The sequence below is a fragment of the Macaca mulatta genome, chromosome 12 (assembly GCF_049350105.2).
Source record: "Macaca mulatta isolate MMU2019108-1 chromosome 12, T2T-MMU8v2.0, whole genome shotgun sequence".
NCBI classification, from domain to species: Eukaryota; Metazoa; Chordata; class Mammalia; order Primates; family Cercopithecidae; genus Macaca; species Macaca mulatta.
The window spans coordinates 137999942-138026393 of record NC_133417.1 but is presented as its reverse complement, the minus strand read 5'-3'; the positions used below and the strand labels follow the sequence as shown (position 1 = coordinate 138026393).

Below are 26452 nucleotides of genomic sequence, written 5' to 3'. Positions count from 1 at the left end.
TTGAGCCACCGCGCCCGGCCTCATGTCTAATTTTTGTACTTTTTTGTAGAGACAGGGTTTCACCAGGTAGCCCAGGCTGTCCAGCCGTGGCCTCCCAAAGCACTGGGATTAAGGCATGAGCTACCACACTGGGCCTTAATGGTTTTCATTAATGTAAATACAACTATGTATTCCCAGTGCCACATTCATAAATGAGAAATTTTAATTACTAATATCTTTAAGTTTTTAACAGAAACAGTGATACAAAGCTGTTATAATTACTTAGTTTTTAAAACAATCTGCAAATCAGTCTGTGAATGGTATTTACATATTTAACATACGTTTACAAGAAATATTTACCACTGCCCGGGCACGGTGGCTCATGCCTGTAATCCCAGCATTTTGGGAGGATGAGGCAGGTGGATCGTGAGGTCAGGAGTTCAAGACCAGCCTGGCCAATATAGTGAAACCCCATCTCTACTAAAAATACAAAAATTAGCCAGGTGTGGTGGCACGCACCTGTAGTCCCAACTACTCGGGAGGCTGAGGCAGGAGAACCACTTGAACCCGGGAGGCAGAGGCTGCAGTGAGCCAAGATCACACCATTGCACTCCAACCTGGGCGACAGAGTCTCCAGCCTTTGAGACTCTGCTCCAAAAACAAAACAAAAGAAAACAAAAAAACCACAAACAAGAACATTATCAGTTATAATCATGCTCTGGAGAACTTTTTTAGCACTTGCAGGATTTGGAACTTGTAATGATAATTTTCATAGTACCAATTCATGGTACTACGAACTGGCATTATTTTCTCTCAGATGTTAACACCTACTGGTAGTTTGTAAGGCAGTACCTTTAATCAGTTAGGTAGCTCATCTTAACAGTATAAATTCTTTAAATATAAATTACATATTTAAATACAAATTTAAATATAAATTATGATTAATTCATCATAAACAATGAAATCCTGTTCCTTTATTATGTTCCTCTTCAGTGGCTACCTTAACTGTAATTTATCTGAGTTAATTTTTTTTGTTCTCATCACAAAACAAGAAAAAAAAAAAAAGGACTATACAGCAAAAAGTCCAGATGAATAAATTAGTAAATTAAGAACATTCATAGTTTTGGCCTTTGTTCTCTGATACAAAAGCAAAGATTTTAGCATTTGCCCATTTCTTCTCATCTGTGAGATGCTATCGACACTAGAAAAAGAGTTAGTAGATTGTTTCCTAACTTGAGTCTTCAGTTCACAAACTGGCCTTAATAAAGAATACATGCCTTGCAAAGAACACACAGACCAAGTAAGTCAAGTAAATCCTAATGGCTGTATTCATCTCTGGTTTCATGCAGCAGAGACTTCAAATAACCATGGAAGTTTAAATGCAGGAAATGCTGCAGCCCCATCTACTGGAGAGGTGCAGGTAACTGAGTCCATTTTTAATAAATTTATCCTTATGTGTGTAGGTAAGAACCTTACCTACATCTTTTCGTCCTGGTTTTTCAAAACGTCTGTCACCCCTGGAAAAGAAAAAATAAGTTTCAAACAAAGTCTCACAGTGATACAGATTTCCTATTTGTGACACTCACTTTCCCACTTTTCTAAAAGCATTTCCTCTTCAAATTACAAAACAAATAAATACATAGTTATTGCCTAATATTTGGAAAATACAGAAAAGGACAAAGATAAAAAGAAAAATACCTATCCCCTCACCTACCAAAAGCTGTTTCTATTGACCCAAAATATTATTTTTTTATTAGATACATAGTATACAGTTTTAGATACTGCTCTTAGAATATCTTTTCCCACATCATTAAATATTTTCAAAAATACCTCTAATGCTCATATAATATCCTACTTTGTGGATATACAACTATATAAGGGCAATATCAATATGTTTGGCTTATTTCCAATTATTTTATATCATAAATATCATCACAGTGAACATTCTTGTACATGCATCTTTGTGCAATTGCTCCCAATCATCTTGATAGACTTCATATAAAGTCATAAACAATACAGAGAGAAGATACTTTTACTAATACCAACAAACAATAACATGACAATTTGGTATTTGCTACCAAATACCAAATCAAATTAACTATGCTGGCATTCATGTATTAACCTATCCATCTAGAATCCTTCTTCCTTTAAATAAGAATCATTTAAAAATTTCTAACGTACAACTTGATATTCAATACTTAAGAGCATTTTTTAAAATGAAACCCTTTAACTGTACAAAAACATTTCTCCCCACAGAAAGCACAAAATAAGTGATTTTTATATGCCAAGAAATTTTTATGCCAATATGTGGATCCTTTAGTTACCTTTCCTCCCAGCTCTGCGATCTATGCATTTCTCTGCCACCTCCTCGACCAAAAACACCCTCTACTTCATCAAAACTTCTTTGGTAGAAACCACATTCACCTCTGCCTCTACCTGAAAACAAGAAAACAGAAAAAAATGATAGATGTCAACATGTGGCACACATTCACCACTATAAATTAGCATGTAAAGTTCTCTCTATACAAGGCAGGACATCTACATTTAAATATTGAAGGAGGCCTGATGATCTTGACTTGTGACACCAACAATGGCATTGAAGTAGGTAGACCACAAGAGGCTGAAAAAAACAAGTTAAAAAACTAAAGTAATATAATGTAATAGACCCAGTCCTGAACAAGAAAGTATAAAGTTATTTAACAAAAAGTTGAAAAGTGAAATTCTAAGAAGTTCAATAAAACACTACCGTAGATTAAATTTTTTACTGTTTTATTTTCATAAAAATGGAAGAAATCTTGGTTTAGAGTTTAAGACGACAGGGGCTAAAGTTAAAAAGTCAAGCATAAAAGTTAAAATAATTTATCTAATCCCAGAAAAAGGATAACTTAATAGATCAATTCTAAAACCATCAAATCTCATGAACGCCATACAGGGTATATTCCACAGTAACCAAAGGTACAGTTTACCCAAATCTTGAGATTAAAAAGAAATGTATCAGGACTAAACTTGAACAAACAAAGCTGGTAGAGTGTGTGGGTACAGGGATTTAGAGGCTCTCTCGGGTGGTTCAAGCGTAAACTGGCCTTTACTGAAGGCAATTTGGTCAGATCTATTGACATTTGACTCAACAATTCTACTTAGGATTTATCCTAATAGAAATAGTTGTACAAAAATGCAAATATATATGTATGAAGATGTTCACTGTAATTTAAAAAAAACTAGAAATCTAATCAATAAAGGACGAGCTATATAAATTCTGATAAAACGATACAGTAGAACACAATGATGCCACAGTGGATTAAGTACCAACATTATTCTGTTCAAGAACAAGAACATACTGAAGAACAATGCATATAAAAATTACCCCATTTATATAAATGATATAGCTGCACCATTAGGGTCAGGAAGGTTATATATCCAATTGTTAGGTCTGGAGGCAGAAGACCATATGCACTTTCAGCTTTTTAGGTTTATACTTTATGTACAGTTTTCCCAACAAACATTTGTATTCAATACACAGGTGAGAAAATGAGAGGAGGGGAGGAGGGGTGGGGGTCTAAGGATGTATTTATAACCAGGTGAAATCTTAGCCATCATCCTTAGCTCAATTTTTCTCACAGTGCACAATGACCCAAAGAAAAATGATGATGGATCTTGATGAATGCATCCCAAAGCTAAATATAATTGAGCTAACTACTTCAAATATCCAGGCAGTATTTTATTTCTTGTTTGTAATTTATTAAGAATTAACTCAGAATACAGTTGTACTTTTATATGGCTATATTATGAAATATCAAAATAATGCACCAAATTATTTTGTGGGTAATCTTAGAAACAATGGATACCCTCTTGACTAGTGCAAGTATCCACTTCTTCATTTGTCAAATGGAAGTGAGAAGCACGGTGGAACTATAAAAATCTTAAAGTTACCCTTCCACTTGTGTCAACTTCACTTAAAGTCAACTCACAGTTTAAGTACTTCTCCCCTTCAGAAAATGTATACACTGTATTTAAGATCCTAAAATAATGTAATACAAATTGTCATTAACACCTGTCCTCTACAGGAAGATTTAAGGATGGGGACAAAAGTCTCCTCGCCTTTTAGAGAAAGCCATTTTCTCAGGAAGGCCATTACACTTGTATCACCTTGAAGAAAATGTTTTATTCCAGAAACATACAAATATAAAAAATAGCCTCCAGCTTACCAGAAAAACAAGCAAAACACATATAAAATATTTTCTCACTTGTGACTAGCACTGACACTGGCCCTGCTAATGATACTAAAACTTTATGGTGGGACATATTACAACGATCAGGTTCTAAAGGTTTCCAACTTGAAAAAATTTTATTCTTCTATAGAGTGGTTCCCATATATGAATAAGGAAGTAAATATAACATGATGAACCTATCGTAAAACTCAATAAAGAACTGTTCTACTGAGAGTTCACCCTATTCTTTTTGGGAATTCAAACACACTTCCTTTTAATAATGATGAAGACAAGGGTTGAGAGTTGTGTCAATCCGCTTTATTTTTAAACAACCTAACCAAATAAAATAAGATGACAGTTTCATGTTGTTCTTACCACCTATTTAAGTTTATTTAAATTTTACTAGTACATGATATTTAGCAGTCTGGAAATCAGTCAATTTCCACATCAAAGTTTCCGAAAGTTGCAAACAGCCAAGATAATCATCTAATGTTAGCTCTGTCTATACAAAGAAAAACCACAATAATCATTATTTAACCAGCAAGTTAAAATTAAGTAATGAGTAGAAAACACAATACCACAGATTATAATTACAACCTTGTTTTAGAAAATGAGCTACTGAGATCATTAAAAAGAATGATCTCAACAGGTGGTTGACATAATGTTAAAAGTACTTTTCACACCAACTCAGTTCAGTCACTTGACTAGTTTCATGCCATTCTTCAACATCAGTATGTAAAAAAAGTCATGACTTCTTACATATGTCACAACATCTATCTTTTTTAACACAGCCTGATTAAATTCTGAATGTAATAAGCCTTCTATCATATGTGATAACCCTTCATTTCAAAGAGACCAAAAAGCAAGGAGAAATTCAATCATAAACCAAAAAGCAAGGAGAAATTCAATCATTCACTTGTTTCTCGATTAAGTAATTGGGGGGGAGGGTGCTGTTTAGAGATTGGTTGGTATTTGCAGCACACAAAGTCGGTGTTATTCACACTTCTTCATCAAGACGATCTCTCCCTGGCTCACCCTGAAAAGCACTGGAGGCAAAGTTGCCCAAGTACAACCTCTCCTTGCCACCAACCCACAGCGGAAAAACACAGGAAATGCCCAAGTAGCAGGCCAGAGCCATAAGTGGTCAGTCCCAACTCGAAACCACCACCATGCCACCAAGATGCATGGATCTCAAATTCTGGACCAATGGAACCTAACTCAGTATATGAATCTGAATTGCCTGTGGAGCTTTTGAAGCATACACATGCCTAGATCCCACCACCCAAAATTTTGTTGCACAGGTATTTCCTGTAAGTTTTACAGATTAGTCTAACCTCTCCTCAGGTTTAAAAAAAAAAAAAAAAAAAAAAAAAACACTCTCTAAAGATGGACAAATAAAGCCAGTAGGAAAAAACACAACTAGGTAATAGTTGCTAGTAAAACAAGTGGAGAGTTTGAATCAGACACTTCACACCTGGATTCCCACATTCTGAGTGGACTACTAAAAGAAACTTCTTCCCAGGAATGCACAATTGAATGCATTTTCTAGAAAGACTGTAGATAAATTACTCTATTTTTTTTTTTTTTTTTTTTTTTTGAGACGGAGTCTCGCTCTGTCGCCCAGGCTGGAGTGCAGTGGCGCGATCTCGGCTCACTGCAAGCTCCGCCTCCCGGGTTCACGCCATTCTCCTGCCTCAGCCTCCCGAGTAGCTGGGACTACAGGCGCCCACAACCGCGCCCGGCTAATTTTTTGTATTTTTAGTAGAGACGGGGTTTCACCGTGGTCTCGATCTCCTGACCTTGTGATCCGCCCGCCTCGGCCTCCCAAAGTGCTGGGATTACAGGCGTGAGCCACCGCGCCCAGCCTTACTCTATTTATAAAGAATTTAAATATTCTATACTCATGATCATGCCAATCTTGGTGGCACAATATGCAGAGAAAATGGTCTCACTCATTGCAGACATCCAATTCTTCCATTTCTAAAGCGTCTCTTAGAGAAAATTACAAGGTGTATTTAGACCACTGTTATGATTTAGTCAAAGTAAGGGCAAAATGATTAAGCAAATATTTATATTACAAATATTAAGAATGTCCTCATACAGGAGAATATCAGCAAATCCAAAATAGGGGGCAGATATCAAAGAAACGAGTAATATCAAAATAAGAACTATTTTTCCAAGACATAAATCTGTAAAACTATAGGTTAAATAAATGAATGTGGCAGAATTATCTTTTGTTCTACCCCTAAAGGACCTAGTCCTGATGAGGCGGTTTTTGTTAAAGCCCCTCTCTGGCTGGAGAAGCTCTTGGCACACGCCCCTCACACAGAAACTGTCACAGAGGACTGCAGGTACTTCAGTGCTGCTTCCATAGTTAAGTCACTTCAGGAAGCGTTGGCTCCCAAAGTATAAGGCTCCCTGGGGATGAGGAACATGGATTTCTCAGAGTGAATTGGGACTGTCTAGACTCCCTCATGTTCAAATCTGTACAGCTAGAATTATACTCCTCTGTTGCAAATCAGGGATTATAGAGGAGATACCTTAAAAAAATGGTTCTGAATATAAATGTTCAGGCCATTTAGTATGCAGTTAATGTCAAAGAACAGTTTTTATCAAATCAGGCATTAAAATATTTTAAAAGTAAGTTCTCTATCCTCCTCCTCCATTATTACTTTTTTCACATGAAAGCTCACCTCGCCCTCTTGAAGAACTTCGACCTCTAGGAGCCCCCACCACTGTTCCTCCTCCTCCTCGTCCTGTCAATCGCAGGACAGCAGCACTATTTACAGACATGGAAAAGTTTCTCTGCCAAAAAAAAAAAAAAAAGAGAGAGAAAAAGGAAAAAAAGAAAGAAAAAAATGGATGAAACAGATAAAACTACATGTTGCTTCTCCCCACATTCCCACTGCATCTATAAAATGGCATCTAATTTTAACTACTAGCAATGGAAAACCATAACTGCACAACATACGAGATGATCCAAAACTTGACTTTACCTGATAATTGCAAATTAACATTTCAGATCAACAAAATTGACAACCAGTGTCTTACACTATGCTAGGTTTGATGAGGAAACAAGCAAACAAACTAAATGCTCTATGTATGCAGAAGTAGATAGGGAAAATACACAACAGAATAAATACAGAAAATTTTACAAAAGAGATCTAGTTTGAAAGGGTCCTGTAAGCCTTTAACTGGTGAAAGGTGAAAATGAAAGGGAGTTACCAAAAGGTCTGATGCGAGGATAGCACATTCTGCACATCAATGTGAATTAGCAACTCCAAGTAGTATTCAATAGAATGACAGGAATCAGAAGTGACTGGGAAAGAGCCAAGGATCTAAATAAGACCAACCATCTAAATAACACATTAATGGGAAGATGAAGGGAATACTTAATAAATTAAAGTAAAACCCAATCACTCAGTTATTAACCTGCATTTGCACTTCAGCCAATCTGGAACAGGATCAAGTACAAAGAGATAGTGAGTGCACCTTTGGTATGTCTGTAGCCAAGGGTTCTCCTGGCAGAAAGAAAACCTTAGGCTTAAGAGTTGAGGTAAAAGGCCAAGCACGGTGGCTCATGCCTGTAATCTCAGCACTTTGGGAGGCTAAGTCGGGTGGATCATGAGGTCAGGAGTTCGAGACTAGCCTGGCCAAGATGGTGAAACCCTGTCTCTACTGAAAATACAAAAATTAGCCGCGCACGGTGGCGGGCGCCTGTAATTCCAGTTACTTGGGAGGCTGAGGCAGGAGAATTGCTTGAACCCGGGAGGCAGAGGTTGCAGTGAGCCGAGATCACGCCACTGCACTCTAGCCTGGGTGACAGAGTAAGACACTGTCTCAAAAAAAAAAAAAAAAGAAAGAAGTAAGGTAAAAAAGAATCTTGCAATTCAACTAATATTTTAGTCCAAACTGGTTTCCACTGACTTTCTATTTCGATTCAAAATCAACTGAAATATAATGTCTATACCACCTTCTTTTGAAGAAGTCAACACCTAATTGTTAAAAAAAAAAAAAAAAAAAACTTCTACTTTCATTATTTAATTTGTTGTAATAAATAGGTCATTTTCTCCTAGCTGCTTTTTTCAGAATATTCACAACAATTTGTTCAATAAGTTTTAGGAACTTTATCAGTGTAAATAAGATTTTTTTTTCAGTTCATAGGTATATAATTATATAATCAAGTAACTTCAAAACTAAAGACTTAAGATATAATTGACAACCAAAAATAAGAGAAAGACACCAAACTCAAAAATTATATTTCTATTTCAAACTATAATAAAATGTACTTAATAAAAAAGAAAGCTGATTGAAACATACATATTAACTTACCTTTTAGAACAGAGTCAGCAGTGGGGTACTGAATAATGTCTCTGGGTATTATTATAATTAAACAACAGTATGAAGTCCCAAAATCCAGATTAATATACTCTAATATTGAAATAATGGTGGTCAGAGCTAACTGCATTATGTATGCTAGGATCCCATGCAGTTGAACACCTATTAACCAAATTATCACATATATAAAACCCAAATGCACCCATTTGTACACGTGGGGACAAACTCATATATTTTCACAAACACCATACACTGCTGATGAAAGTATAAACTAGTATAATCTCTCTAGAAGGCAATTTCTAAAAATTATTTAAATGTCCATCCCCTTTGACACAATTCTACTTCTTACCCAAGTAAAAACTAACATAAATAGAAAGATCATTAACTACAGTACTGTTTATAAAGGCAAAATATGGAAGCCATCTACGTATTAGCCAATCCTAATTTAAAAATCATGGTCTTCCACATGTAAAATTCCGTACTGCTGATTAAAAAAAAAAAAAAAAAAGAAAGAAAGAAACAATTCTTTCTCGCTTTGTCATCCAGGCTGGAGTGCAGTGGCACGATCTCAGCTCACTGCAACCTTCCCCTCCCAGGTTCAAGCGATTCTCCTGGCTCAAGAGTAGCTGGGACTACAGGTGCATGCCACCATGCCCGGCTAATTTTTTCTATTTTTAGTATAAATGGGGTTTCATCACGTTGGCCAGGATGGTCTCGATCTCCTGACTTTGTGATCTGCCCACCTTGGCCTCCCAAAGTGCTGGGATTACAGGCGTGAACCACTGTGCCCAGCCACAACTCTATTTCTTAGGCAGAACTGTATGATAACAAAAACTGCAATGTCCTGTCAACCTAATATACAGGGATATGGAGCATACTTGTAATTAGGAACACGGAGAGGCCAAACTCCCTGGGACTGAATTCTGGCCCCTAAACTCACTCAACTTCTCTGTGCCTCATTTTCCTCATCTATATAATGTAGATAGGTATATTTTTATTTACCTCACGGGTCACTGCAAGCACTCAACACATTAAATGTTAAGTGCTTACAACAGTGTCTAATACATACTAAAAGCTAAGTAAGTATGTCATGACCTCTTAGACGCTTAGCTTAAAACTGTAAAGTGCCAGGCACGGTGGCTCACACCTGTAATCCCAGCACTTTGGGAGGTCAAGGCAGGCGGATCACTTGAGGCCAGGAGTTCAAGACCAGCATGGCCAACATGGCAAAACCCCATCTCCACTAAAATTACAAAAAATAGCCGAGGATGGTGGCACACGCCTGTAATCCCATCACCTTGGGAGGCCAAGGCAGGTGGATCACTTGAGGCCAGGAGTTCGGGGCCATCCTGGCAAAACTCCATCTCTACTAAAAATATAAAAATTAGCCGGGTGTGGTGGCGGGTGTCTGTAATTCCAGCTACTCGGGAGGCTGAGGCAGAAGAATTACATGAACCCAAGAAGTGGAGGCTGCAGTGAGCCGAGATCACACCACTGCACTCTAGCCTGGGCAACAGAGTGACACTCCGTCTCAAAAAATAAATAAATAAATAAACAAATAAATAAATAAATAGAAGCTGTCAAGTATAGAACTGTGTGCATAGCATGCTACCATTTGTGTGTGTGTGTGTGTGTATGTGTGTGTGTGTGTGTGTGAAGCAGTGTTTAAGGGAAATACAGATAGTTGCAGACACCGTAAGCACACCTGGAAGGGAATACAAGAAAATGGAAATAGTGGTTATTTCTGAGGAAGAGTAATAGGTGGCAGAGTTTGGGTGAGTCACAGACTTGCTTTTCATTTTGTGCTTTCTGAATTTTGTTATGTATACATACAAGTATTATCTATTCAAGAATGAATAAATAAAGTAATTTCTTTGATATCAAATAAATAAAATACACCAGTCTTGTAACAGTTACCTAAATTGCAGGAGTAATGCATTTTCTTCCTCAGTATATTTGATACATAGATACATGGAGGGAGAAGAAGAATGAGTATGTCAGTATAATGAGTATGTTAGTATATTCAGTTAACTTCAGGAAAAAGACATGCAGCAAGAAGCCTGCTTTAAGTTATTAAAGTATTTACCTCCCTAGGAGTACCAAAAGAAAAAGTACACAAAACTCTAGTCTAGGAAGATCTAGTCAATACTAATCTCTGAAGGGGTACCTGATCATTCAAAGGACAAACATCAAATTTTTGATGACTTTTTTGCCATCTTTAAGCACTGTCCTACTCCAACATATTTGGTAAATGATGAAGGCTACCAAATATGCATCAGGAAATCCCAAACGATGCATTTTTAAATGCCTTCAAAACGGACCTGATGATCTTCTGTGGCTACAGTGAAAACCTCCCAATCCTTGCATCAAGATGCTGTGATCACAGAATACAGACCTTAAGATAAACATTTCCATCATAAGAACAAAATTAAACACACTCCTTTAGTCGCTCTAGAACTAATTTTGGTGTATAGGTGTAGTGTATATCGAATTTTATTCTTCTCTGAATTGTTAACCAACTATTACTGGTCAGCTGCAGTTAACCAACAGATTCCAAGCAACATCTGCAAAATAATTTTTGATTTTCCAAGTGATTTCTGTACTTACTACACACTAATTTCTTTAAAATGTTATAAGATGTTTCTGGGTAATTCAATTATTCATTCTGTTGAATAAAAGTCTACCTCATTTTGGTAACTAGTAGCAGCATGTCCTTCTCCCTCTTCTGACACATTTAGTCTCTAAGACATCTAGGAAATCATTTAAAGAAACATAAAAGGAAATTTTAAAAAATAATATGTAAATAGCTAAAAATTAAAAGAATAATCACAAAAGAATAAAACTGGTATAAGAAGCTCGTAAAATTAGCTTTTGTATTTAAAATCATAATGTGGCCGGGCATGGTGGCTCACGCCTGTAATCCCAGGACTTTGGGAGGCCAAGGCAGGAGGATTCACTTGAGCTCAGGAAGTTTGAGACCAGCCTGACCAACATGATGAAACCCTGTCTCTACTAAAAATACAAAAATTAGCCAGGCGTGTTGGTATATGCCTGTAATCCCAGCTACTCGGGACGCTAAAGCACAAGAATCCCTTGAATCCAGGAGGGAGATGTTGCAGTGAGCCAAGACTGTGATACTGCACTACAGCCTGAGTGACTGAGCAAGACTCAGTCTCAAAAAGAAAAAGAAATAAATAAAATCATAAATGCAATTTTGACATTTAGAAAACTTACTGGGCACAGCTATGGTCAATGACCTTAAAATATGAGGAGCCAGACCAGGCATGGTGGCTCATGCCTATAAGCCCAGCACTTTGAGAGGTTGAGGCAGGAGAATCGCTTGAGGCCAGGAGTTTAACACCAGCCTAGATAACAAGAGCGAGACCTGTCTCTACAAAAAACGAAATTAGCCAAATGTGGCGGCATGCACCTGTACTCCCTGCTATGCAGGAGGCTGAGGCAGGAAAATCCCTTGAGCCCAGAAGTTCAAGCTTGCAGTGAGCTATGATCATGCCACTGTACTCCAGCCTGTGTGACAGACTGAGACCCTCACTTTACTCCAGCCTGGATGACAGAGAAAGACCCTATCTCAAAAAGTAAAATCTAAATAAGTAAACAAAACACACACACACACACAGAGCTCATATAAATAGCATAAACCAACAAGAAAAAGATGAATATCCCAAAAGAAAAATTGGCAAAGGTACGAAAAATATTAAAAGAAATATAAATGATGAATAAACATCTGAAAAACAACTGTTTACTGCTACAGGCAAAGAAATGCAAACAAAAACGATGGAAAAAAATTTTTCCAAAACTGCAGGGAAGTCTTTGAATAAAAATACTTGACGTTGGAAGTACAGAACTGCACCACTTGTATTAAAAGGAGGAAAATATATTTCCATATTTACTCAGAAAAATACATAAGAAATGGCCAACACTCGCTGCCTTTGGGAAAGGCGGCAGCTGGCATGAAAAGGATTACAATATTAGTTGAATTGCAGGATTCTTTTTTACCCTAATCCCTAAGGCTCAGTTTTTACCCCTCTGCCAGGAAGACCTTTGGCTACAGCCATGTCCGAGGTGCATTTTCCTGTGTATCACACTTCTGCATTTTTGTACCAAGTGTAAAGGACATATGCCAACATTTTCTTTTTTTTTTTAAATGGAGTCTCGCTCTGTTGCCCAGGCTGGAGTGCAGTGACGCAATCTCGGCTCACTGCAACCTCTGTCTTCCGAGTTCAAGTGATTCTCCTGCCTCAGCCTCCCAAGTAGCTGGGATTACGTCCATGTGTCACCATGCTCTGCTAATTTTTTTGTTTTTAGTAGAGACAGGGTTTCACCACATTGGCCAGGCTGGTCTCGAACTCCTGACCTCAGGTGATCTGCCCACCTCGGCCTCCCAAAGTGCTGGGATTATAGGTGTGAGTCATGCGTCTGGCCCCAACATTTTTATAGTTCAAAACATTTCATAGTTTAAAACCTTCTTGAAAAATTCTCTTTCAAATGCCCAGGATTTTAATATTTCATAGAGTATTTGAAAAGATTTTTATTACCTCTTGCTTTAGCTTTTCCTAAGAGTCAAACAGATATATTTTTGGCTCCCTGGACTCTCTTCTTCCCATATGGATGCCCATAAAGTAACATTCAAGCTTTCCAACAAGGCTTATTTTTCCATTTTTCTACATTCCTCCTAAGTTCCTTAAAATCAGAAACTCTTTTATTTTCTTTGCACAGGACAAGGTATACTATAAACAGGAACAACACTAAATTCACTACTTTCCAGCCCACAAGTTTTACTTTCTCACATCACTCTCTCTCTCTCTCTCTCTCTCACACACACACACACACACACACACACAAAGTGGTGATAGAAGAGTTTTGAATGCATTTTGAGCTGAAGATCTACATTTTTCCCTTAGTGGTAAAATGCACTGGTAAGAATTCAAGTTGGCAATTACTTCTGAACATCTGTTTATTTGCAAAGATTCCTCCCCTCTCCGCAAATCACTCTTCCTCTACTTTTTTTTTTTTTTTTTTTTTTTTTTTGAGACAGAGTCTCGCTCTGTTGCCCAGGCTGGAGTGCAGTGGCGTGATCTCGGCTCACTGCAAGCTCCACCTCCCAGGTTCACGCCATTCTCCTGTCTCAGCCTCCTGAGTAGCTGGGACTGCAGGCACCTGCCACCACACCCGGCTAATTTTTTGTATTTTTTAATAGAGACGGGGTTTCACCGTGTTAGCCAGGATGGTCTTGATCTCCTGACCTTGTGATCTGACCACCTCGGCCTCCAAAAGTGCTACTTAAGTTTTAAACGATGGTTCCCAATGTCCTTAAGGATCTACAAACGTTTCCAAATAATACTCAACAGCTAGATACTACAGCAAAATCTAGTCAACTAATAAGCATCAACATACCAATAGAAGAAAGCAGACCTATGAGGATGCAGGATAATCCTTAGCACATAAATAGAACTTCCTATTTTCATGCCTTAGCAGGAAAAGAATAAGGGTTTGCTGGGGCTCAGAGCTAATTACAAACCTGTTCTTCTTCTGTAAAGGGTACCAGAGCCAATGGCGGAAGGGGTTCCTCCTGGAGGATAGGCAGAAATTCTTTATCCAGAAGGTCTGAAGGTATCTGTAGGACCAAACACATGATCATGAGATTAATGCTGTTCCTGCAATAAGAAGAAATACAAGAAGATAAATCCAAGAAAAAATACTCTTCTGTTTATTGTTATTACAAATACAGATTAAAGCTTATTCAGCCATAATTGACTTCTACAGTCCTTACACATTTTGAGAGAGTCAATATTAAAAACCCCAGTCAATACTCCCCAGCTTTCTCAAGTGATTGCCACTTTTGGATTTAGCACTAACTCTGCTATTCCAGAGCACAAAGTAGAGGAATAAAAGTCTCTACATTTAATGCAAAGCAGAAGATGATAAGGAGAGTTTTATAAGCAATTGTATGTGTCCTTAGCAACCACCATTAAAATGTGAAATTCTAGATCATTGAAAAACAAAGTATACTGGAGGTGGGGCATTGTGGCTCAAGCCTGTAATCCCAGCACTTTTGGAGGCCAAGGCAGGCAGATCACTTGAGGGCAGAAGTTGGAGACCAGCCTGGCCAACATGGTGAAACCTCATCTCTACTAAAAATACAAAAAAAATTAGCCAAGTGTGATAACGCATGTTTATAATCCCAGCTACACAGGAGGCTGAGGCACAAGAATCACCTGAACCTGGGTTGCAGAGGTTGCAGTGAGACGATATCACACCTCTGCACTCCAGCCTGGGTGACTGAGCAAGACTCTGTCTCAAAAAAAAAAGCATATTGGGAAAAAATACAAAATATTATTTCTTACTAGTCACTCAGTGAGTAAGATAAAAGTCATAATAAAAGTATACTTTACACTGTTTCAGTTTTGATCTAAGTGACACAAATGTAGTGTTACATTTTAAGGTTTTCTCTCCACCAAAAATTTTATATAGTCAAAGGTGCTCCTCCTCTTAACTGGAAAGTAGGATAAGAGGTACAATAAAGAGAAAGGAAAAATTCTTCATTTCTTAGCCACTGAACTAGGATACAAATAGACTTGAAAGGGGGGTTAAGAGGAAGTTAGCTAGAGAAGGCAGTAAGTGCTGACTACTCTCCTGTTTCCATGAAGCTGCCTAAAATATAGTGTGTGATAACACTCAGAAGACCCTCTGTTAACCATTGCAGGCTTCAAAGCAGGGAAACAGTAAGGTGGAAAGAAAAAGCATGGGTCAATACATTAGTAAAATAAATCAATTTTCATGTATCAATACATCATGGTATATATCCCAAAGTCTCATTCATAATTTTGAACTCTTTTCCTACTTCCTTACCTTGTTGTCTTTAAGGAAAAGTGCTAACATCTCTTCTCTGCCATAACGATAATCTGCTAATTTATACTTCGGCAATGCTGGAGAAAGAGGAGGGGATGTAATACTCCCACCACTGGACAGAGCTCGGAGCCTAGAATAGAAAAGACAAAGAATATGTCAAATGTTCTGGCGCTACAGACTTTTTATACTATACACTGTTAAAAAAAATCATTTTAGTTCTTTAGAAAAGCAAAAAGAAATCCTACTATCTCAAAGTATCAGACTAGCTTTAAAACAATCTTAGTGTGTCATGGCACACTAAGAGGGCAGTTTATTGAGAGATAACTAGACAACCATGTGGCAATTCCTCAACTTAAAAGGCATCATGGCTGTGTCCCCCAGAAGCTTAGAGAATGAAAAAGGGACACATTTTTCCAAATTTTAAAAAGCACATATGATTAAAACAAAAGTGAGATACTTCCTTACGCTCACTAGATTCATAAAACTTAATAAGTCTGATAATACCAGGTATTGGTAAGGATGTAAAACAATGGAAACTTTCAAGTAGTGTTTATGGTATTATAAACTGAAACAATCACTTCGAAGAATGATTTGATAATAGTTAATTATTTAATTACCTATTTGGCAATTTGATAATGGCTAAAATATTTAATAAAGTATGCTATACAAAACAAAAATCAAAACACAGCCTATAGTAATAATTTTTATATATAATGCATAAATCTGCAAGTAGGTTTATACTGTTTCAAGACATACAAACTGCAGCAAAAGCATAGAAACAAACATGAAATTGACAAATACAACATTGAGAATAAGGTTATATCCACAAAAGATAAGACTATAAAGGCAGCCTTAATTGTACCTGCAATGTTTAATTTTTGCAGCTTGCCAATGAATACACAGGTGTTTATCACAATTTATATTTTTATATGCCTGAAATATTTCACAATGTTTTTAATAAAAGCAATTAATGGTCAGTGTAGAGAATCTGAAAATGCAGTAAAGTACAAAGAGAAAGTGAAAACTACATTTACTGCTAAGAAGACAAAAAATATACTCCAAACTGCTAACAAAAGTTGCCTCTAAAGAACAGAACTTGGGGAAAAGGGACTATTTTAATTTTAAAATAATGTATTTTTATGGGGAAAAAGACAGGGAAGAAAACTTCAGCAAAAAATGGCAAGTAAGATTCTACTGTAGCACTGTGTCAGACAGCAAGTAGAAAAACTAACATCAGGAGTAGCTGGTATCAAAGGTTAAAGGGACCAAGCTACTTTAATTCTCCTTTAGATGGAGGGAAAATTCAACAAAAGCATCGAAATATGTGCCCCAAATTGCTAAGATTTATTCACAAAACAAAAAAGGGAACAATCTATTAAACTATGACACATTAAATATTAATATGAAGGCCAAGTAAAGCACAGTAAATATGTGCACATTAAAAATAGCGTATGCATAGTAAACAGTAAAATGTGTTTACAAGAAGAAAGTAATATTTAAAGAAAAAATATGCATTAGTAAAGTGAGACTGTTGGGGTCAAATTTTTTTTTTTTTTACTGATTATGGAAAATTTTTGTATTTTCATAAATGCACCAAGAAGCAGATGACAAGCTCCCATGTACCAATCACTCAGTCCCAAAACCAACAATCCATGGTGAATCCTGCTCTTTCCACCACCTTATCTAAGCTTCCTTTGATATTATTTTGAAGAAAAGTTTTGGCTTAGCATTCCATACACAAATATTTAAGAATGTTATTTCTCAAAGAATTTGTTTTTCCCCACAGTGTCTCACTCTGTCACCTAGACTTGAGTGCAGTGGTACGATCATAACTCACTGCAACCTTGACATCCTGAGCTCAAGGGATTCCCCCACCTTAGCCTCCTGAGCAACTAGGATTACAGGCGCATATCACTATGCCCAGCTACTTTTTGTATTTTCTGTAGAGACAGGGTCTCACTATATTGTCCAACTGGGCCTCAAGCAATCCTCCCACCTTGGCCTCCCAAAGTGCTGAGATTACAGGCACGAGCCACCATGCCTGACCCAAAACATTTTTTTAAAGTCTGGGTTTTGCTGATTTTATCCATGATATAATTAAACGTTTTTCTGTCTTTTGCATTTCATGTAAATTGGTGACTGGGTATAGAGATTTTGAGATTTTCATTAATTTGGGTTCTTTTTTGGCAATACTTCGTATGTAGGGGTATATTATTCCATCAAGAGGCACACATTGTGATGATGTGTTTGTGATACTTGCAGTAACTGATGATCAATGCTTGGTTCTCTAAGTTCACTAAGGTTGTAAGTGATTATATTCTTTCATTCCTCCCTTATATATTAGTTGGAATACTTCTGCAAAAAGAAATTTTCCTCTTATACTACTTGGTCTAGTTACCGAATGATACTGCTTAATACAAGAAAGGAGGGAAAAAGCCTTAAGTCTTATTTGTTTTCAAAATAATGACTAGGTTCACTTGCACAACAGTCCAACAGTGTCCAACAGTAACAATATATTTCAATCCACAGCAATTATTAACAGTGTTTCAATTGTCTCATCTTTGAAAAGTGGGAGACTCTTCAGGTTGGCTCCTGGGTCCTTTTGACATGACCCTAGCAGTCTTTAACAGCTTCTTTTCTATCTGGTATGTCAGAACATTCCAGGATCATCTTGTATTTTTCTTGCCTCTGACCTGAAATCAATCATTTCCAGGGGGTCTGGATTCGCTTTCATTTATAGAAATACCACAACCTGGGTTCTGGGAGTGCTCATTGCTACTCTTTGTTTCCTTTCCAAATATTCGTGGGCTTGGAGGTCATTTAGTTCAACCCCCACAAAACAGGTTAAACAACCAGGTAAGAAAACAACATACCCACAAAGGAGTGGTCTAATCACTCCTTTCAAGAAGAAAGGCACTACTCCAGTACCTTCCAAGAAACTGCTTTCTATTAGATTCCTGTAAAGTTGGGCTCTTTACTAAAGAAGTAGAATTAACATCCACTGAACACTGAAGCTGAAAATTTTACATAGGAACTAGCTCATTTAATCTAATTTAACCTTCACAACAACCCAAATGTAACAGATAAAAATAAAGCTGAAGGGTTAAACAACTTGTCCACAGTCACAGGCAGCAGAACAAAGATTCAAACTGAGGTTTTTATTACTAAAAAGACCACAATTGACCGGCTGCAGGTTAGCTCACACCTGTAATCCCAACACTTGGGAAGCTAAGGAGGGTGGATTACTTCAGTACAAGAGTTCAAGACCAGCTTGGCAACATGATGAAACCCCACCTTGACTAAAAATACAAAAATTAGCCGAGTATGGTGGCTCATGCCTGTGGTCCCAGTTACTCAGGAGGCTGAGGTGGGAGGACTGCTTGAGCCTGGGAGGTCAACGCTGCAGTGAACAGCCACTGCACCCCAGCCTAGGTGACCATGCAAGACCCTGTCTCAAAAAAAAAAAAAAAACCACAATCTTTACAACAATTAGGTCTCAAAATTCTATTTAAAATAGCCACAGTTTAAAATATACGTATATTTTATTAGAAATTGTTTTAAAATATCTTCCTTAACACCAAACCAATGTTTCCCAACAGTTTCTACCAGAGGAGTACACATCTAAGCACTCTTTCAAATGAAAATCATTCTGGTATTGGCAAATAATCACCATTACTCCTCAAAGACTCCTTCCCATGACCTAATATTCCTAATTTCTTCAATTGCTGTTCACAATAAAATTTCAAATGTATTCACCACCCTGTCCCTTCCAGTGTATCACCAATGGTTTTCCAATGTCCAAGACTAAACATTTCTTATAGTCACCAGATCTATTAAGAGTAACACAGGCCAGGTGCAGTGGCTCATGCTTGTAATACCAGCACTTTGGGAGGTCGAGGCGGGTGGATTACTTGAGGTCAGGAGTTCAAGACCAGCCTGGTCAACATAGTGAAATCCCATCTCTACTAAAAATACAAAATTGGCCGGGCGCGGTGGCTCACGCCTGTAATCCCAGCACTTTGGGAGGCCGAGGCGGGTGGATCACAAGGTCAGGAGATCGAGACCACGGTGAAACCCCGTCTCTACTAAAAATACAAAAAATTAGCCGGGTGCGGTTGTGGGCGCCTGTAGTCCCAGCTACTCGGGAGGCTGAGGCAGGAGAATGGCGTGAACCCGGGAGGCGGAGCTTGCAGTGAGCCGAGATCGCGCCACTGCACTCCAGCCTGGGCTGGGCGACAGAGCGAGACTCTGTCTCAAAAAAAAAAAAAAAAATACAAAATAAGCCAGGTGTGGTGGTACATGCCTATAGTCCCAGCTACTCGGGAGGTTGAGGCACAAGAATTGCTTGAACCCAGGAAGCAGAGGTTGCAGTGACCCGAGACTGTGCCACTGCACTCCAGCCTTGGCAACAGGGCGAGACTTCATCTCAAAAAAAAAAAAAAAAAAAAAAAAAAAGAGTAACACAAAGGCCAGGCATGGTGATTCATACCTGTAAATCCCAGCACTTTGGGAGGCCAAGGTGGGAAGATCACTTGAGACCAGGAGTTTGAGACCAGTCTAGGCAACACAGTGAGATCCTGTCTCTCCAAAAATCAAAAAATTAGCAGAGCATGGTGATGCATGCCTGTAGTCCCAGCTATTTGGAAGGCTAAGGTGGGAAGATCACTTGAGCCTCAGGAGGTAGAGGCTGCAGTGAGCCATGATCGCAACACTGCACTCTATCCTGGGTGAGAGTGAGACTCTATCTACAAAAAATAAAAAATACAAAAATAACATAATAACACAATCAGAGATTTCCTTCAGGTGCTATAAAAAGAAACTGAGGCAAACTGGCAGTAACTCAAACTAAAAGACAGTTGCCTGAATTAGGATAATGGCTGTACTATGATTCAACAATTGACAAATTCAATTCCAAGTCCCTCTTCACCTACAGATACTTAGAAAAGCTAAAACATATTTGTGTAATATTCTTCACTAAAAATCCACCTAAGAACTCATGAACACAAAGAAGGGAATGACAGACACTGGGGTCTACTTGGGGAGTGGAAGGCAGGAGGAGGGAGAGGAGCAGGAAAAACTACTGGTTACTAGGCATAACACTTGGATGATGAAATAAATCTGTGCAACAAACCCCCATGACACAAGTTTACCTACACAACCTTCACATGTACCCCCGAACCTAAAAGTTAAAAAAATCCATATATGATCTTTATCTCCTCCATACAACCCTATCTTCTACAAATTTAACCCCTATGTGCTTTCTTCTGTCTCTAAACATATCTCTTCATTTGTTTAAAACTTTTGATGCAACATCTCCCTTCTAGCTATGCACTGTTCATCTTTCCTCTTCATCCAGAAACATTTCTACTTCCTCGCTTCTTAGTCACTTCAAAACGCAGCGTGCCTGGCTTCTCCTGCCACTCCACTAGCTCCTGCACTGCTCATCAACAACCTCAACACTGCCAAATTCACAGGAAAATTTTCAGTCCTCATCGCCTTCATCTTTCTGGCCTATAATGAGATCTGTTTAACAAAGGAGGCCCAGTTCTACCATAGGTAGTAAATAAATGGCAGCAGCAGGCCCGTCAAAGCCCCATGATACTCCCAAAATCTTCGCTTGGTAAGTGGTGTCCAAAATCCAAACTTCAGCTTATGAAAGCAATTTGGATAGTCAATCAATAGTGTGACGGTATGGGAGTCAAAAGGCACCTCTATGTAAGCTTGTGATTCTCAAGTCCAGCTGTGACCTCTCCTATAGTCAGGCTTTCATACACAACCATGTAAAGCCCATCAGGTTCAATATGCCCAAAACCCTAACCCTACTCATCAGTTTATTCATCCAACCCCTTCACTGCCCATATTCTCAAACACAGTTAAGGATATCCCAATTTAATCAGCCACTGGATTAAAAATCTGGGATTCATACTTTACTCCTCACCTTCTACCATCTCTCATACCCAACTACCACATCCTACTAGTTTTAAATTCTCCATCTCTCAAGTCTTCCCCTGATCCAACTAACCTAATTTTTATTCACACACTTTTATTTCCCGCCTGGACTGCTGCAAAAGCATCCTAAACGATTTTACTAGTCTTACTCCCCTACGTTATTAAGATTTATTTCTTTTTTTCTCTTTTTTTTTTTTTTTTGAGACAGAGGCTCACTCTGTTACCCAGGCTGGAGCACAGTGCACTCCAATCTCGGCTCACTGCTACCTCTGCCTCCCAGGTTCAAGCAATTCTCCTGCTTCAGCCTCCTGAGTAGTTGGGATTACAGGCACACACCACCACACCTGGCTAATTTTTTTTATTTTTAGTAGAGACGAGGTTTCACCATACTGGTCAGGCTGGTCTCGAACTCCTGACCTCAGGTGATCCACCCGCCTCAGCCTCCCAAAGTGTTGGGATTACAGGGGTGAGCCACTGCGCCCAGCCCCAATTCTTTTTTCACTGGCATACAATGACCAATAAAATTCAAGTCTTGTTAACACAGAAGGTTGCCTCCAAGCTCCTATCTCCCACACTTCACATAACAAAGGTAAACATTATGCATCATGAAGTTCCTCTCTTAGATCAGTTCCTTGCCTTATCTTCACATGCGTCCTTTCTGCTAGCAGGAATATTCTTCCTAATCTTTTTCACCAACAGGATAGAGAGAGGTGCTGGGAAGAAGAGAGGTTAAGTGGAAGGAGAAAGGAAGAATGAGGATAGAGAGCTGGAAAAAGAGTCAGGGGGAAGGGAGGGAAAAAGAGAATTTGAGATCCTCAAGGCCTTGCTAAACACAAGTTCCTGTACAGCCTTCATGAAACTAAGAGGCTAGTGGAAGAAAATAGTAAAGTCATATAAGTGGACATACAGATATTGAAGGGATTTTAGAGAATTCTTGTTCTAATTTACATTTTAAGATTACTCTGGCTGCTGTGAGGAAAACAAATAGAAGACAAATAAAAATGGAAGCCAGGAGCCAGACACAGTGGCTCACGCCTGTAATCCCAACACTTTGGGAAGCCGAGGAGGACAGATCACTTGAGGTCAGGAGTTCAAGACCAGCCTGGCCAATATGGTAAAGCCCCATCCCTACTAAAAAATACAAATATTAGCTAGGCATGGTGGTACATGCCTGTAGTCCCAGCTACTGAGGAGCCTGAAGCAGGAGAATCGCTTGAACTCAGGAGGCAGAGGTTGCAGTGAGCCGAGATCACACCACCGCAGCCTGGGCGACACAGTGAGATTCCATCTCCCCCAGCAAAAAAAAAAAAAAAGCCAGGAAACATCAGTAGGCCACTGGTGCAAAATTTGTTAGAGATGGTGGCAACTTTCACTAAGGTGATAGCAACAGAGATTCAGAGAAATGAACAGATTCCAGAGATACTGTAGAGATAAAACTGACGTGATGTTGTGACAGACTGGATATAGGAACAGAGAAGTAAAACGAATTATCAAAGATAACTCTGAGACTGCTAGCTTGAGCAAATGGGCACATATGGTATTAAGATGAAATACATATAAAGGCAAAACTAACGAGATCAGTTTTGGAAAATATGGAGTATGAGATGCTTGTAAGAAATCTAAGTGGAAAAATCAAATAGGCAGCTGAATATCCTGTGCTTGCATTATAATTCCTTTACAGCATTATGACATAGTGAAATTATTTAGTGTCAGCTTCCCCATTAAATTCAAAACTAGGTACTGTGTATTTTCATCCTTATTGCCTTAGCACCTAACCCAAGACATAAAACAGAGCAAGCATTTGATAAAATGTTTTCTGAACAAATATTCTCTTCCAAAATATACCCCTCAAAAACATCTAATTTACTACTCCTTCAGTTCACATAGAAATATTTTACCCTGTCTGAAAACTGGAAATATTAACACATCTCATCCTCCAGAATGTCTCATTTTTCACATAATCCCACAATTATCGACAGTAAGCTAGCAATCTCAGGTTTGCATTCTCTTACCCGCCCCCCATAAGACCCTAATGGCTTCATTCAACATTCATTTATTAACTAAATTAGTTAACTAAATATTAATGCCAATGTCCAGTACACTAAGCTCAACAATGGGCTTACCAAAAGAGAGAAATACAGTGCGTTTCTTAATGGAATTAGCTCTTCTTGAGCAAGGCGCAAATACATATACAGGTACATCACAAGGCCATAACTATTTTAACAAATGTATAAATAAAATACTTTGGGGAAGAAAACAAGTACTTCCCTCATCTTTGCAAGGAAAAACCTGGGAAAACTTCCTTAAGACCAAGAAGATGAGACAGAGGAAACTCCCAAAGGAGCTTTCTTGGCTCCTTCCAAGAAAGCCAGATAATGTCTATAATTATTCTCCCTATAATAAAGTCCTTATCTAGACTTATCCGGGTAGGTTTTTGTTGTTGTTTTGTTTTTTGTTTGTTTGTTTTTTGTTTCTAAACATGGGTTCTCACTATGTTGCCCAGGTTAGTCTCAAACGCCTAGGCCCAAGTCATCCTCCAGCCTCAGACTCCTCAGTAGCTGGGACTACAGGTGCACGCCACCACACTCGACTTGAATAGATTTTTGATGCTCAAAAGTGTTTTAAATCACCAAATATTTGTTCGTTTGTTACAGACAGAGTCTCGCTTTGTCAGCCAGGCTGGAGTGTAGTGACATGATCTCAGCTCACTGTAACCTCCACCTACCAAGTTCAAGTAATTCTCCTGCCTCAGCCTCTCCAGTAGCTGGGATTACAGGCGCACACCACTGTGCCCAGCTCATTTTTGTAATTTCTTTTTTTTAGCAGAGATGGGGTTTCACCATGTTGGTCAGGCTGGTCTCAAACTCTTCACCTCAAGTGATCCACCCCCCTCGGCCTCCCAAAGTGCTGGGATTACAGGCATGTGCCACCGTGCCCAGCCTAAATATTTTTTTTTTTAATATTTTGAAGATACATTTGCAAACAGGATACAAACCAAAACGTTAGCAAAGCTACTCTGGGTGGTAGGATTAGGGTCCTACCTAGATCTTTCCCTTTGTTGGTCTTTTTGTTTTCCTTTCCTTTTTGGGAGGCAGGGTCTTGCTCTATCACCCAGGCTGGAGTGCAGCGGCACAAACATGGCAGCCTCGATCTCCCAGGCTCAAATGATCCTCCCACTTCAGCCTTCCAAATAGCTGACACCAAACATATGCACCACCAAGCCCAGCTAATTTTTTTTTTTTATTTTTTTGTAGAGAAGGGTGTCTCACTGTGTTGCCAAGGCTTGTCTGGAACTATTGGGCTCAAAGTGATCCTCGTGCCTCTGCCTCCCAAAGTGCTGGGAGCTGGGGGCCAGCCACCATGCCTAACCCTTTTCTTTTCTCTTTTTTTTTTTTTTTTTTTTGGAGAAGGAGTTTTGCTTTTGTTGCCCAGGCTTGTTGTCCAGACTGGAGTGCAATGGCACGATTTCAGCTCACTGCCAACTTCCACCTCCCAGATTCAAATGATTTTCCTGTCTCAGCCTCTTGAGTAGCTAGAATTATAGGCACACACCACCACACCCAGCTAACTTTGTATTTTTAGTAGAGATGGGGTTTCATCATGTTGGCCAGGCTGGTCTCAAACTCCTGACCTCCGGTGATCTGCCCACCTCAGTCTCCCAAAATGCTGGGATTACAGGCGTGAGCCACCACTCCCAGCCCATGCCTAACCCTTTTCTTTTTCTTCTTGTATTGTTTCCACCAGATTTTCTGGAATAAGTGTGTTTATTTTGTTAATGAAACTAACAACAAAAAACTCTAAAAGACCTAAATCTAAGGAATTTAGCACCACAAAAATTATCAAGTCGGTGCTTAGTGTTTTGTCAAGAGCAAACACACAGATGATAATTCAATTCATACAATCCTTCTAGTGGTCAAACTGTCCATATATCATCCAAAGTCTTAAAAATAAAACGTTTGATTTAATAATTCCACTTCCAAGAAATTAATCCAAATAAAATGATCAGTGATAAAAACAAAATTGTTCAAGGGTATACATACATATCATTTACAAGAGCAAAACATTAAAAACAACTTTACTTTCCAACAATTCATCCATTTAATAAATATTTATTCAGTAGCTATGTGCCAGGCACTGGAGATACAGCAGTTAACAAACTGTACAAAAATCTATATCAAAGTACCTGCCCTCAATGGAGCTCACAGTCTAGTGGGGGTTGAAAGATAGGATATAAATAACAAAATGAATGTATAAAATATTTGGCATGTTACATTTTGATATAAAAACATGACAAAAAATTAAGCAAGGAAGGGAGTAAAGGGTGGAGAGTTATACAGATTGTCAGGAAAGGTCTAAGGTGGTAGCATTTGAGGAAAGGCTTAAAGAAAGACACTATTGCTTTATATCTAGAAAGGATATACTTGGCATTGAATGTATCATACCCTTTTAAACTGCTCTGATGATAACGTAATATATTTTTTTATTCTATGTAGAAAAATAATCTAAGACCTAATGATTCCACAGACCTTAAAAAGTTCAAGCTTTGGCCGGGCGCAGTGGCTCACGCCTGTACTCCCAGCACTTTGGGAGGCCAAGGTGGGCAGATCACCTGAGGTCAGGAGTTCAAGACAAGCCTGGCCAACATGGTGAAACCCCGTCTCTACTAAAATTACAAAAATCAGCTGGGCGTGGTGGTGGGTGCCCGTAATCCCAGCTACTCAGGAGACTGAGGGAGAAGAATCACTTGAACCCGGAGGCAGGGGTTGCAGTGAGCTCAGATTGCGCCACTGCACTCCAGCCTGGGTGACAGAGCAAGGCTGACTCCACCTCAAAAAAAAAAAAAAAAAAAAAGTTAAAGCTTACAGCCACTCATGGTCTGTCCCTACCGAAATTTTAAATGTTCTCCCATCTTCACAACTGCCCCAAGATACAAATAAATTGGTTCATTTTAAGTATTCCTTATTGAACATTATGTTTTACATTATTCACAAAAATGATGACCTTAGTAAACACCGTATCACTTAGTGCTTCTGTCTCATTTAGAGTTAATTGCACACTGGTTCGATGTCATCAATCTAAATCTTGATTCTCAAGTACCCTGGGCACAG

At 38.6% G+C, this 26452-nt stretch overlaps 1 protein-coding gene across 8 annotated transcripts in view; it reads right to left on the bottom strand.

Annotated features, from left to right (window-relative positions):
- GIGYF2 (GRB10 interacting GYF protein 2) overlaps positions 1-26452 on the bottom strand; it is a 167070-nt gene that overhangs the window by 98449 nt on the left and 42169 nt on the right. For all 8 annotated transcript variants that reach the window (XM_077957914.1, XM_077957915.1, XM_015111358.3 and 5 more), the window contains 5 exons: positions 15396-15525; positions 14065-14160; positions 6881-6992; positions 2304-2415; positions 1456-1496 (listed from right to left, as the gene is read on the bottom strand). In XM_077957914.1, the coding sequence (XP_077814040.1) occupies positions 1456-1496; positions 2304-2415; positions 6881-6992; positions 14065-14160; positions 15396-15525 (491 nt within the window). The remainder of the gene's footprint in view (positions 1-1455; positions 1497-2303; positions 2416-6880; positions 6993-14064; positions 14161-15395; positions 15526-26452) is intronic.